The sequence below is a fragment of the Corvus kubaryi genome, unplaced genomic scaffold (genome assembly GCF_017639235.1).
Source record: "Corvus kubaryi isolate FWS band 111438036 unplaced genomic scaffold, C.kubaryi_AGA036_p1.0 37382, whole genome shotgun sequence".
In the NCBI taxonomy this organism is placed as follows: domain Eukaryota; kingdom Metazoa; phylum Chordata; class Aves; order Passeriformes; family Corvidae; genus Corvus; species Corvus kubaryi.
Window position 1 is genome coordinate 4,247,758 of NW_024581124.1, and position 14,208 is coordinate 4,261,965.

Sequence of the window (14,208 nt, forward strand, 5' to 3'; positions counted from 1 at the left end):
CCCATTGCATCCCATTGCATCCCATTGCATCCCATTGCATCCCATTGCATCCCATTGCATCGCATCGCATCGCATCGCATCCCATCCCATCCCATCCCATCCCATCCCATCCCATCCCTATCCCACTCTCACCCCCATCCCCATCCTGTTCTCATCCCTGTTCCCATCATCATCCCCTTCCCTATTCTTATCCCATCCCATCTTATCCACATCCTTGTCCCCATCCCATTCCCATCTTCCTCCCTGTCCTGTCCCCATCCCTATCCCATCTCATCCCCACTCTTATCCGATCCCCATCCTCATTCTCATCCTGCCCCCATCCTCATCCCGTGCCCATTCCCATCCCATCCCATCCCATTCCCATTCCCATTCCCATCCCATCCCTGTACCCTCTCAGCCATGCAAGGAGGGCAGCTGAGCCCCTGCCCCGCTGAGTCCCCTCCCTGACTGGGATAAGGACACACCGTATGTCCCACCATGGCACACAGAGGCCAGGGAGATGCATCCACAGCCCGGAGCTATTTGGGGATTTAGTACCATTATCCCGGTGCCACTGACTCACTGCTGCTGCTGGCAGAGCAGAGGGGTCAGATTTAGGAGCCCCCATCCCACCTGGGCACCAGGAATGCCCCTGCCCTGGGGAAACCCAGAGGGAAACTGGCCGTGGGTGACGAGTGGCAGCAGGGATGGGAACACGGTGCCCCGTCCCCGCGAGGGACGGACGTCCCATGGGCGCACGTGAGGCCGCAGCCCTAATCCCAGGGATTTGTCCCATATGCCACCCCTTGGGTGCGAGGTGGAGGCTGGTGCCAGGCCGGATTAATGGCTCAGCATCGTTAACAGGTTATTTATAGGTGCTCCTCTGTGCCCTAAAAATCTCCGGGAGCAGGGGGGTGTCCCTGGCTCTGGGGGGGAGCCCAGGGGAGGCCACAGCAAAGCAAAGAGACTCCAGAGCACACATCCAGCGAGATCCTGGTTTTACTTTGGGAAAAACACCATCCGGACACACGGCTTGCAGGTTTTGTGTTGTTTTTTGGTTGGTTTTTTTTTTCCTTTTTTTTTTTTTTTCTTTTTTTTCTCGTTTTTAAAACAATATAGTGCAGCCAGCACTTCTCACAGTAGAATATAATGGTCAATTTTAGTATAAAAAAAAAACATTCTCAGAGATTTGTAAATGCACTTAGTGCTTGAACAGGCTTTCAGGGATACAGTACCTCTTTTCCGAGCACAATCACCTTGGGTTTCATCGGGATATTATTCTGCTTTTACCTTTAAACATCAAAACACTTTGTATTTCGTGGTGAGGAGCCTTTTGTAAATGAACAAATCTATTAAACACAGAATTACACAGAGTGAATAACGGACCATAATGAGCATTTTGGAATTGTTTTGGGGTTTTTTTTTTTAAAAAAAAAAAGAGATAAAAAGGAGGTATGTGAGCGCCCCGGTACCGCGACCCAGAACCAAGGTAGAACTGACAGTAAGGGGGGGAAATAAAACAGCCTGGAAGTGTGAGAGCCGGGGGGTTCCCAGGAGAGAGGGGCTGAGGGGGTCCCAAACCTCCTGGTTGAGTGGGAATAGGAGCCAGTGGCCACTGTGGGGCCGGGCGAGAGGAGGATGAGGAGGAGGAAGAGGGGTGGGAGGAGACTCTGTAGCAGCCAACACGTAGATGTACAGCCTAGTCAACTAAAAAAAAAAAAAAAAAATTAAAAAACCAAAAAAATCTGTTCAAGTTTTCAAGTGTTTTTCTTAAATAGCCTCCAGACTGTCCCCAGTTATTAGCTTTAATCAAAGCAGTGCAAGTTACGGACTTCAGCTACAGGTCAGGCGCCAGCTCCCTGCGGCCACACGCTGGCCGCATGCTGGGCTGGGACCGGCCACCACTGGGCTGGCACTGGCCACCATGGAGCCTCCCAGCCACTGCCGTGCCAGGACCAGCCCCTGTGGAGCCTCCTGGACAGCTGCCAGGCCAGCACTGGCCACCATGGAGCCTCCCGGCCACGCACCGCGCTGGGACCCACCATGGAGGGTCCCAGCTGGCCACGACACCGGGCTCTGCCCCGCTCCAGGCACTGCCAGCGCAGCAGAGCCTCCCCTCCCTGGATAGCAGCAACTCGTAGCAATTCCCTGTTCACATTCGTGGAGATAAAATGATTTCTGAGCTATATAGACAAGCGGTCCTTCGGCCTCGGCTTCCAGCAGGTCACGGGTGTGTCCAGTCTGGGGACCCCGGTGCAACGCCAGTGTCCCGGGAGCCCTTTCGGCAGCCGACCCCGTGTCCCCCTCCCCGTCCCCCCGCCCTCGCTGCCGCGGTCGGTACCCGCAGCTCGCGCCAAAGTCCTCGCCCTGGGTTTGGGAAGAGCAGCATCGGTCCCTTATCTGTAGACGGGCAGGCGGATGTGGGCGTGCTGGTGGTCCAAGAGCCTTGGCACAGACACGGTCTCGTAGCCCTTGCCCAGCATCTGCTCCTTGATGCAGGGCGGGTGGATGTCGTTGATGAGATACTCCAGGGACTGGAGGCTGCTGCTGAGGATGGAGGTATTGCAGAGGGTCTTGCTGGGCAGCCCCTCGGCCGGGGGCACCCCCAGCTCGCGGGGCCCGGCCCCCAGCTCCGGTGGGTTGTAACAGTCGCTGTTGGGGGTCACCAGGATGCTGTTCCAGGGGGGAGCGAAGTACTGGCCCACCGCGAAGTTGCCGTGCATGCAGTTCAAGGGGGACGAGCTCACCTTGTCGGCCGCGCTGCCCAGGCCGTAGGGCCGTGAGGCGCCCGCGCACGTCTCGGGGGACTTGCTGAGGGCCCCCCCGCCGCCGCTGCCCCCGCTGTACATTCGCAGGTGCTGCTGCTGCTGCTTCTGCTGCCACACCAGGTAGTCCATGCCCTCGGGGTAGACGCCTGCCTTGGGTCCCAGGGCGGCGGCCGGGTTGGAGCCCAGCGCCAGCTCGGCGCCCTTGCGGCACTCGGGCAGGACGGTGCCGCCGTAGCCGGGGCCGAAAGCGCCGTGCTTGGCCGGGCTGGGGTGGGCGGCCACGACGGCCGGGCAGCCGGGCTGGGCACCCTGCGCCTGGCACTGCTGATTGATCTGGTAGATGATGCTCTGGATGGAGGGCAGGTTGGAGGGCGGCAGGGCCAGGCTCCTGCCCGCCAGCGGCAGCACCGAGGCCGCCACCGTCACGTTGGGGGGCACGGGACCCTCCAGCTGCTTCTGGCCGCCGTGGTAGCTCAGCTGCCCGGCGCAGGAGGGACCTTGAGCTAAAGTGCTTGAGGCGGGGTAGGGAGCGACGCCCACCTGGGCGGGCGAGAGCTTAGTCCGCTTCCCCTCCGAGTTCTTCACCACGCTTTTGCCGGAGGCTTTGACGATGGCCAGCAGCCCCTGGTAGCCGCCGGCGTGCAGGGGGTAGGGGCTGTACCGCTGCCCCGTGGTGTCGTAGCCGTTCACCGTCCGGTTAAGGTGCTTGTGCTGGGGGACCCTGATGTTGGTGGGGAAGATCTTGATGGTCAGCGGGCTGTTGGCCACCTTCTGTGCGTAGGCGTCCAGTTCGGCGGGGCTGGGGTAGCGCGGGGAATGCATGGGGGCCGTCTCGCCTGCGGGAGCAAAGCGTGGGGTGAATCCAACACCACCAGGATGAGGAGAGCCAGCACCCCAGCACCATCCTCCCCCGGCTGGATCCCACCCGCTCCCGGCAGAAACCAGGTCACGGCACCAAGCTGTCCCCTCCCGCTGACAGGAGTCACTTGTAAGTGGCCTAAAATAAACTCGGTGTGGAGAATGGAAATGTCACTTTACCCAACGGGGGAATCTTTCTCTGAGATTGGATTTAAACTACATTATACAAGCAATTTCATGGGTGCTTTGCGCTGCTACGAGAACCTCACCAAAAATGGAAAAGCATTGCATTTACCAGCCATAAATCAGCAGTTCCTATAATGAGCACAAAAATGTCACTTTTATGCAATTTTACAGATGAACAAAACTGGTGAAATTAACTGTGGTAACCTACTGGAGTCAGCAAAAGCCACTGCAGAAAAAAATATTATATATGTATATAGTTTTGTTCCTTTCAAACTCTTTCCTGAGCAAGTTTCTGCCATTCTGGTGTGAAAACTCATTTGTCGTTCCCATTATACTTTCATTTGGAGTTTATCTTGAGTATCCAATGAGCCACCAACTGTGAAAATGATTAAATCTACAAAATCTATCTAATAGATGGAATAAATTAGGTGTTTAAAATCTACACACACACACACACACACACAGGCACACGCACGTACACGTCGGCACATGGGAATGATGGTTGGTTCCCAGCTGGTTCCCAAATTCCCAACCCTGCCAAGGGATATCTACGGAACACCAGGAATGCCAGACCTGGTGCCTGCACAGAGGAAGGTTTTGTAAGGGAGAGATGGCAAAACTGGGGGGGGTTGGGGAGCCTTCCCAGGCAGTGCAACCCCTCAGTACCCAGAGCACTTTGCTCCCGATGCCACCAACCCCTGATGCCGCCACGCTCTGGGTGGCAAAGTCACCGCAGAACAGCTGCACCACTGGGCACATTCCACATTCCCTGTGAAGGCACTGCCTGTCCCAATCCCACTCTGAGTGACGTTTCTGTGGCTGTGACATGCCCGGATGAACCAGGCACTGGTTAAAACCAGGATTCAGAGGGAGGGACGCACTGGAATCTGTGATTCTCCCATCACCCCCACTCTCAGCAGCAGAGGGGTGCTGGGGGGACACAGCAGTGAGGCTGTGGTTGCTTTCCATGCTCTCCATGCTCTCCATGCTCTCCATGGGTGCAGTAATTGCTCAGGCAGGACGCAGCGCCTGCGCCAGCCATTGCTCCCATTAAGCTGATGTTATGGGCTTTTTACAGGTGTCTTAAATAGACATTCTTATTAACGAGTGTATTAAGCCAATTAAAACCAGCGCCGTTGAGGAGGATTTAATGGAGCTGCCGGGACACAGGAGGCACGGCACCAGCAGCTCCCTCCAGGCAGGACACGTGAGGACGTTTGGCACCAGCACTTCCCAGGCACCAACCCTCCGGCCTCTGGAAAGCTCCGGTGCTCCCACAAAGCTGTCGGGGTAGTGAAGGCACACTGAGCGAGCATGGTGGGCTCTGCTGGGCATGGGCACCCCCCAAGACAGCAGGCTGTGAATGGGACCTCTCTGCCCAGAGGCATGGCATGGAATGGCACGGCATGGAATGGCACGGCACACACATCTGCATTCCCCTTCATGCCAGCACCACTGTCCTTGGAGGTGGCAGCATCGTGAATACTCAAATAACATGACACTAATTAGCTGGTGACACTAGCAGAATCCCTAATGAGCCTATTCCACAGAAACACTCCTTTCCGAGGAAAAATATTTAAAAACCAAGGGGCCATTGCAGGAGGGAGGGAGGGAGGGAGGGAAGTGGCATCACCCGTGGGCACCACGGTTCCCTGACCGGGATCACCAAAACCCTATCCCCAAGCGCTGGGGCTGCAGGTGACACTTTTGGGGTGTCCCTGTGCCGTGGGACAACAACCCCGGTGATCCGAGCCTGGCCGAGGGCATCCCACCCGCCAGCCCTGGCACGTGCCCGGAGCAGCCTTTGTCGCCTCTTTGCTCCAGCTGGGTTGGATGTGACAAGCCACCAATTCGGCGTGTTGTCACATCTCAGGGTGACGCACCGCACCCCCGCCGGGAAAATTACAGAGCGGCCGCTCTCCCGGCGGCTGCCGGCACGCCGGCGGCTGCGGCGCTGCTGCTCTCCGCAGTAATTACCGCTTCCCAGCCGCCTGTAATTACTGCGAGATGCGAACTTGCCCGAGCCACGGCGGCACCGGCGGGCGCAGCCGGCCCTGACACAGCCGCTCGCTGCTTGTCCCCTCCTGTCCATCTCCTCCTGGACTTGGAGCACCGGAGCTGACCCGCCGGGGATGCACGGCGGATCCCTCGGCTGCCGGTCCAATCACCATCACCACGGCTCTTGCCATCCCTAAACCCAGCCCAGCCGCTGCCAGCGAGGAGTGTCCACCACCAGCCTCTTCTCCCAGATGTTTCCCTGCCTCCCAGCTCCCTCCCTCACTGGCATTCCCATGGGATGCATCTGGCACGCCTCAGCTCCCCTCTCCCTCCCTGACCGGCTCTATTTTTCCAGCCTGCACTCAATAACGGCTAAATAATTGAATCTGCTCAGCAGCCAAAGATTTGGTTTGAATTTTATTGGAATTTTAAATTGTTTTGTTTCTTCAGTATTTTATTACTGTAAATGGAAAATGCATCGCCCGCAGTAATAATCCGGTGGCTTTTTATATTACTCTGAGCTTCTGCTCGGAGCATTATTGGAAAGCCAGGCAGAGAGGAGACCCCGGCTAATGGCAGCACGGGCTTATGAGATTACGCCTGCAGCTAAACAACTTTTTACTTTAGCAAATTGGCCACCAAACCCGGTCCCAGACACAGATGTAAATCCCAGACCCCGCTGGGGCCGTGATCCGGAATAAATCTCGGTTTATGGAGCGGGGAGCACTGTCCCTGCTGTGCCCGGAGCAGCAGGATAGGGCAAAATGTCTGATGGGGACCAGGGATGGCTGTGGGAAGGGTTGGAGAGGTGGGAGGAACCCCTCCCAAAAGCCTCCTCAGACGTGCCCACCTGCATCCCCCACATCCCCCTCACACCCAGCATTCCCTGCATCTCCCACATCCCCTACATTTACAGTATTCCTTGCAACCCCTGCATTCCTCTGATCCCTGGTGTCCCCAGGGACCCCCACACCATGCCTGGCTGCAGCCACAGGCCTAGGAAAGAAAGGAAAGAGGAAGGGAAGGGAAGGGAAGGGAAGGGAAGGGAAGGGAAGGGAAGGGAAGGGAAGGGAAGGGAAGGGAAGGGAAGTTAACTGGGGGACTGCTTGGTTAAAGCAGTTGTGGGATCAAAATGGCACCAGGAAGGATGCCCAGGACCAGGAAGGATGCTCAGCACTGGGAAGGATGTTCAGGATCAGGAAGAATGTTTAGGACCAGGAAGGACAGAATGGATCCTCACTTCCAGGAAGGATGCTCAGTACTGGGAAGGATGCTCAGGACCAGGAAGGACAGGACAGACACTCAGCACCAGGAAGGAAGCTCCACGCTGCTCCCACAGCCCAGCTGCCTGTGTGTCCCCCAGGCTGGTGCTGGAACATCTTCGCTGAAGGAGGATCAGCACAGGCACCAGCAATTTGTGCCTTTAACTTCCAGTCCATGAGACTGCACTGCCTGGCAGCTGCCCAGCTCTGGAAGGGGACAGGGAGCAGGATATTGGGGTGCACAAGAGGGAACAATTTGGGGATCAGCACCAGCAGCACCACAGCCCTGAGCACGGGCTCAGCAGGGAGAAGCCGAGTGGGAATGTGGCAGGACACGGCACCTCGGTGGTTAACAGCAGCACGAGAGACACGTGCTGCTCCCTCCCTGCCCCCCATTCCTTGCGAGATAAGATGGGACAATCCTTATTTTTACACATCGAAGGCGCTACAATATTTTGCAATAAATGAAAGAAGTAATCTCGGCAGGGAATCTTTATAAAGCTGCCGAAGGCGACGCGTGGCTGGAAGCTTCCCAGCCTCGCCTTCCCGTGGTCCCACAGGAAAAAGCTTTTCACCCCTTTCTTCAGATGTGAAAAAAAGCTGCAATGGAGGGCTCGTCCCCAAAAAAGCAGCTCAAGGAAAGCGTCTGCCCCAGCTTTGTCTTCACGTTGTCCCATCGCCACATTCACCCTGGGAAGGGGCATTTTCCTGGAGCCCTGAGCATCCTACCCAACCTCACCCTCCCTCCTCATCCTCACCCTCCATCCCTGTCCTGCCCTGCTGCCCCTTTTCCAGAAAAGCACTGACATTTCCAGCCCTGAGCTCCTGGTTTGTTCCTGCCCGGCCTCTCTGAGCTGGTGGGGCAGAAGGGCAGCAATTAGGCAGGATTTTTAATTGGCACAGGGGCGGGAGGGGTGGGAAGGGGAGCGATGGCGGGCGGAGGAGCCCACTGGGGACCTGAGCAGCCGTGCCAATGGCTCTTATTAAAAAATAATAGTGCTGCAGCCTTCAAATGAATTAAATTCCATGAGAGCTGAGAGCTCGTCCCCAGCTTTGGGACCAGGATCCCCGTTCCCCTTGCAGTGAGGCGATCCAAATGCCTTCGAAGCTTCAAAAAGCATCAAAAATCCCCTTTTTCTCCGCCTGCCACACTGGGAACAGATTTTGTAAGAGCTAAACCCTAAATATTTGCAAAACACTTGGAAGAAACCTCAATATTTGGAAAACACTTGGAAGAAAACAAACAAAAGCTGCTACATTTAGCAAATCAAGGCAGTCCTTCAAGTTTTGGGTCTGTGCCCCAGGTAGCAAAGCTGCCTGGCAGGATCTGGCTGCCCTGGAGGGCAGAGCCTGGCACAGTCAGGGTGGGAGACAGAGCCAGTGACCCCTGGATGAGGGCAGGGCAAACTCCAGGGGGTCCCAGCTGGACCTGGGGGTGGCACAGGGATGCTGCCCTGCCCAGACCAGGGTGACCAACGGGTGGGCATGGGGGGGGGGGGGGGTGTGTGCAGCCCCCCAGCCTGGGGAGAGCAGCCACGAGTGGTTTTTGGGTGCTGCCGGGCAGGGGGGCTGCGGGCACTGTGCCCCCCGCTCCGGGCGGGTTGGGTGGCTGCCACATCCTCCGGCCCTCCCATCCCGCACCAGCGGCGGTTTCTATGGTGACAGTGTCCCCAGGATGGGTGGCGCAGAGGCCACCGCGCCGCCGTGGATGCCGTGGGGGTCCCTGTCCCCTCCCCCACGACCGAAGGGACCGCGCCACCCGTGACCAGCACCCTGCGCTGTCCCCAAAATCGCTGCGTCCCCACGGCAGAGCCCCCATTGCGGGACCCCCCAGCCCCGGTGGCAGGAGCCGAGACAAACACGCCCCGGCTCCGGGGGCTTAAATTAAACCAACTACAGCAATAATAGCGGGAGAAAACCATCTGAATAACCGTAGGTGGCAAACCCCGCGCGGCAGCGCCGGAATCTGCAAAGACAACAAAATTCATGACAAAGCACAAAGGGAAGCGCCGGGCTCGCCGTCCCCAGATATTCATCCGTTAACACGTTCCCTTTTTAGGCTGACATGTCATTTCAGACGGGCCTTTCTTCCTTCCCTTTCTTCTCCCCCTCGTCGCGCGCGGCTCTGCCGAGGCGGCTGCTGAATTGGATCACCTCGGGGCGAGCACTTTATTATCTGCAGTCAAAGCGTCACCACAAATACCCGTCTACATACACACGTGTCACTTCCCATTTGTCTCCTCCACGAGGTATTAGCGCGGCGCCGGCACCGTGCTCTGTGCCACGCTGGCCACCGTGCCACCGCAGCCGGGGCGCGAGGATGCCCTGGTGCCACCTCAATGCCAGGCTCATCCTGTTCCCTGTGTCAGCCCAGTGCCATCCCAATGCCGTCCTGATGCTCCCCCAGTGCCACTCTAACGCTGCCACCCTCATGCCGCCCGTATGATACTCGGTGCCACCCCAGCCACCATCATGATGCTGCCACAGTACCGCCCTAGTGCCACCCGTATGCCACCCAACACTGCCCTGAGGCCACCCCAAAACAACTGCCACCCCAAAGCCATTCCAGTGCCACCCATCTGAAGCCAACAGAGCCCTGAGGCCACCCCAACACAACCACCACCCCAGTGCCATCCCAGTGCTGTCCCAGGGCCACCCTTCGGTCACCCGACACAGCCCTGATGCCACCCTGATGCCATTTCACCATGGAGCCTCCAAGGGACCCCAGGACCAGGAGGGGACCCCACCACCTCTGTTGGTCCTGCAGCTCATCCCAACTGCTCCCGGCCCCTCTGCTCACTCATCCACAGCTAATTAATATTTGAATTAATTCAAGCCACGGGCTTTGTACCTGCCGAGGGGAGCCGGGTGGACACCCCCAATACAAGGTGCCCCATCCTGGGGTCTGCCAGTGCCCAGGAACATGCTCTGTGGCCAATGGACCACCACAATCCTGGGAAGTTCAGACACAAACCAAACCCCCTCGTGCGCTGCATCATTACCAGCCAAGCCCACCCCAAATCCAGGGCTCTGACCTGGTGGCAGATGGGCACTGAGCAGCCCCACCTCAGCCTCCATCGCCACATGTGACCGATGGAAAAGTGTTTTTGCAGCAATTCCTGGCAGGGAAAGTGCAAGTCAACAGCACATTTTGGGCCCAGCAGTTAATTGAACTCCTTTTTATGGCACATACATAAATACACAGAACCATCATTAACCGATCCCTTCCAGAAACTGAAAATGAAAGAATTAATCTTACTTCACTCATGTGTAACCCCTCATGAAATTAAAATGATATTTTATGGGTGTGTACAAAAGCAAAGCCTCACTGCAGCCACTCTAATGAAAATGCCCTTGGAACAAGCAGAATTGGGTAACGAGGAGCCGTTAAACGGGGCCTCATCCCGTGTGCAATTAACGGGTTTATCACTGATGAGAGTCCCCACAGGTGCAGGGAGAGCTGTGGGTGACCCTGGAGCTGAGTTCCCTGCACGGTGCTGCTGGCTGAGCTCCAGCCATCACCTCTCATTAGGGCCATCTCCTCGTTAGTGTTTTAATACCCAGATGGGCCCCGGGAGGGCTTGTGCCACCCCCAAGAGCCACTGTCCCAGTGGGGCCGAGGTGACAGGTCCCATGGGACCCCCAGCACGGAGGATGTGAATGGTGAAAGAATCCCAGAAGCCAGTTTGGGTTGGAAGGGACCTTAAAACTCATCCCATTCTACCCTCTGCCATGGCAGGGACACCTTCCACCAGCCCAGGGTGCTCCAAGTCCTGTCCAACCTGGCCTTGGACACTTCCAGGGATGGGGCAGCCACAGCTTCTCTGGGCACCCTCTGCCAGGGCCTCACCACCCTCACAGGGAAGAATTCCCCCCCAGTTTCCCATCTATCCCTGCCCTCTGGCACTGTGAGCCCATTCTCACTTGTCCTGCCATTCCATGGTCTTGTAAATAATCCCTCTCCATCTTTCTTGTAGGCCATGGAGGATGCTCAAGAGGTTCACCTCTGTGAACTCCCCACGGCTCCCAGCTCCCCATGGATCCCAGCCTCTTTAGGGGCACACACATCCTGCTCCCTGCCACACTCCCAGCCCCAGGCTGGCTGGAGGAGAGCACATGGAAAAGAACATTTCATTAAATATCATCCGCTGCTCCGTGACTGCCGAGAGTGGGAGCAGCAAAGAGTTTGGCCAAGCTGAGAGGGGCATTATTTGATTTATAATTTAAATAAAGCTCCGGATTCCTGTAATGCACCCAGGATAAAATCAAAAGGGACCAGGCTGCTGGAGTTAATTGGACGTGATATTTTCCTGAGGATGCTGCTTCTCCGCAGGCTCCTGCTCCTCAGCTGGAGGCAGGAGGCACAGGCAGGGCTGGAAGGGCTCTGGCACCCTCCTGCATCCTCCTCAAGGATGCAACGCTGGCGTGCCATGTTGATTCCTACAGAACAGCCTTGGGAATACTACTGGCAACAGCGGCAAAGTCACCTCCAGCTTTATCAGGATGGATTGTGTGGGATGCTCCGGGCCTGCTGGGATGCGGCCGCACCAGTGTGGGGGGCACGGAGATGGGAGGACAACAATTAGCAGGAGAGGCCAGGGGCAGAACCGGGGGGTGAAGGCACCGGCAGCTCCCTGCACAGGCAGGAAAATGAGTCAGCTCACCTTTTAGGTGAAATTAATACCAAAATTAATCAGCGGCGCGGGCAGGATAATAGGATTTCACAGTGGTGCCGGGCCAGACGGCCAATGTGCCGAGAGCCAGACTCATTTAATATCGACAGAAACAATGCCAGAGGACAGAAATAAGACCCATAAAGATAATTACTGAGATACTCAGGAGCAAATTAAGTAATCAGAGGCACTTCTAAATTGCGCCTGGTTTGAAGAGCGCGCTCTCCGTGCCGATTCTCTGCACGGGCGTTCCGGTGGCGGCGGGAGCTCGGCCCCGCGCCAGCTCCCGGCCCCTCCACCATGCTTCCCACAGGTGCCATAAATAAGGAAGGGAAAATTGTATTCCAAGGCAGATGCGTGGCCCTGGATGTCACCTGCAATTTAATTTGCGCTGCCAGGAGGCAGAGAGGAGCGAGACGTGCCGGATTTGCCCATAACGAGCGGAAGCACACGGGCAGCTAAACTTTGATTAAGGTGACCTGGCTGGTGGCAGCCGGTGGCGAGCGCAGCGTGGGGGTCCAGGTGGGAGCTCGGCCGCTGCCACCCATCCCGGGGGACACAAGCCTTGGAGATCTCAGGTGAGCACGGTCCTGCCCAAGTCAAAAACTCTGTCTCCTGGGTACCCCGTACCTGCCACGCTCTGGGGTGGGGTCAGACCTCTGCCCACATCCCACTGGCACAGCTCCAGGATCACCGGGACCCTGGGGCTGGGACCCTCCCAGGACACAGGCAGCTGTATCCAGGAACATCTCTCACACTGATGGCACCATATGTGACACCACACAAGGGCTCCTGCTTCTCAAACCTCCTTATTTCAGCACCTCTGGCAGGGTGGGAAATGCTAGAAAGCACCAACCGCCCCCAGCAGGAAGGTGCCCCTGGGCTTTGTTCCATGAGCTGATGGTCCTTAGCTCTGAGCTGCATCCAGAGAATGCTGTGGGGACCAGCAGGTGTATCCTGACCTTAGGATCACAATCACAGAGATTCCCAAACACCTCCAGTCGTCAGAAAACCCTGCCAGGCTCATACTGCCTGCAGGTCTCAGACCATGTGGGCATGGCTGAGCTCATTATTCCATGGCAACAAGGTGCCCCAGGAGCCGGACACCTCACGCCAACCATGATGCTCAGGCATGACGGATTAGGAATAATTTTACAAGAGCAACATTCTTTTTCCTTCTAGACACAAATAAGGAGGAGATCTGGGAGGCACCACACGCTCCACTGCAGTGCAAGCTGCACTGTGACATCTGGATGCCCATCACCCCACCTCTGGCCTGGGTGACCCATTCCCTGTGCTGGCCATTGGGGAGCTTCACCCAAAAACTCATGGAAGCCAGAATGGTTTGGGTTGGAAGAGACCTTCAAGATCACCCACTTCCACCCCCTGCCATGAGCAGGGACACCTTCTGCTCCAAGCCCTGTCCAACCTGGCCATGAACAATTCCAGGGATAAGTTTCAGGGATAAAAGAACTTCCAAAGATAAATAACCCTCCTGACTGGCAGTGCGATGCCAAAGTGATGCTGGGGGTCCCCAGGGAGGCCGAGCATCATCCAAAATCCGTGCCCAGCTTGCCCAAACCCCATGCCCAGCTTGCCTGGCTGCGCAGGGTGCCCAGGTAGAGTGGAAAAAAACATCTCTGGGAAAATCCAGCTCATTAAACAAACACCCGGGGGCTGTCACAGCCTAACAAGCAGAGCTTTAGCAACTGATTTGTCTTCAGCCGGCAATGTTTAAAAATCCAACTGAGACCAGCAGAAAAATATCCACTCCCCTCTTTAAAACACACATTCATCACTTGAGAATCTTAATGCGTCTTTCCCAGCCGGAGAGGTCAAACACGCCTGCCTAAAGCAGGCTCATTAAATATACATTTAATCACGGTTTGGATTGAGAGACAAAGGCTGGGAGAGACAGGTGCTTTGCTGGAGTGACCTTTTGGATCCCATTTTAATGTAACTAGTTTACAGCTTATCTGAAAGGCCAGCTCCTGGGGAAGGCGAGCTGCAGCAAAACGGGGAAAGTAATTAGGGGGGGAAGGGCCGGGGAGGTTTGGGGGGACGACTGCACCATCCTCTGCCGCCGCCACGCTTCCCAGGCAGCTCTGCAACATTTGCTGAAGTTGGACTTATCAATCACAGAACCCAATTTAATTTGCTTATCTTGGCTCCTTCCTCCCCCTCTCCTCCCCTCCTCCCCGCTTCTCCTGCTCTTTTTAATTATCGGTTAAATAAATGTCTTTTTCAATAAGGGAAACAGCATCAAAGCGGGCGCTCGCCCCCGGGCACTTACACTTGCGCGGCTCCAGCGCCTTGTTGGGGCAGGGGAGGTGCTGGGCTGGGGGGTTCTGGGTCCTCTGCAGGCAGGCCAGCATGGTCCGGGCTTCCCTGCGGGCGCTGCTGCCCCACACCCTGCGAGAGAGGAGACACACAGTGAGCCAGGAACCTGCCACCACCCCCTGCCACCACCCCCTGCCACCACCC

At 56.7% G+C, this 14,208-nt stretch overlaps 1 protein-coding gene across 3 annotated transcripts in view; it reads right to left on the reverse strand.

Moving 5' to 3' along the window:
* Window positions 1-960: 960 nt before the first annotated feature.
* FAM222A (family with sequence similarity 222 member A) overlaps window positions 961-14,208 on the reverse strand; it is a 28,914-nt gene continuing 15,666 nt past the window's right edge. For all 3 annotated transcript variants that reach the window (XM_042034931.1, XM_042034932.1, XM_042034930.1), the window contains exons 2-3: window positions 14,018-14,136; window positions 961-3,583 (exon numbers count right to left, since the gene is read on the reverse strand). In XM_042034931.1, the coding sequence (XP_041890865.1) occupies window positions 2,376-3,583; window positions 14,018-14,099 (1,290 nt within the window). In that variant the 5' untranslated portion in view covers window positions 14,100-14,136 and the 3' untranslated portion in view covers window positions 961-2,375. The remainder of the gene's footprint in view (window positions 3,584-14,017; window positions 14,137-14,208) is intronic.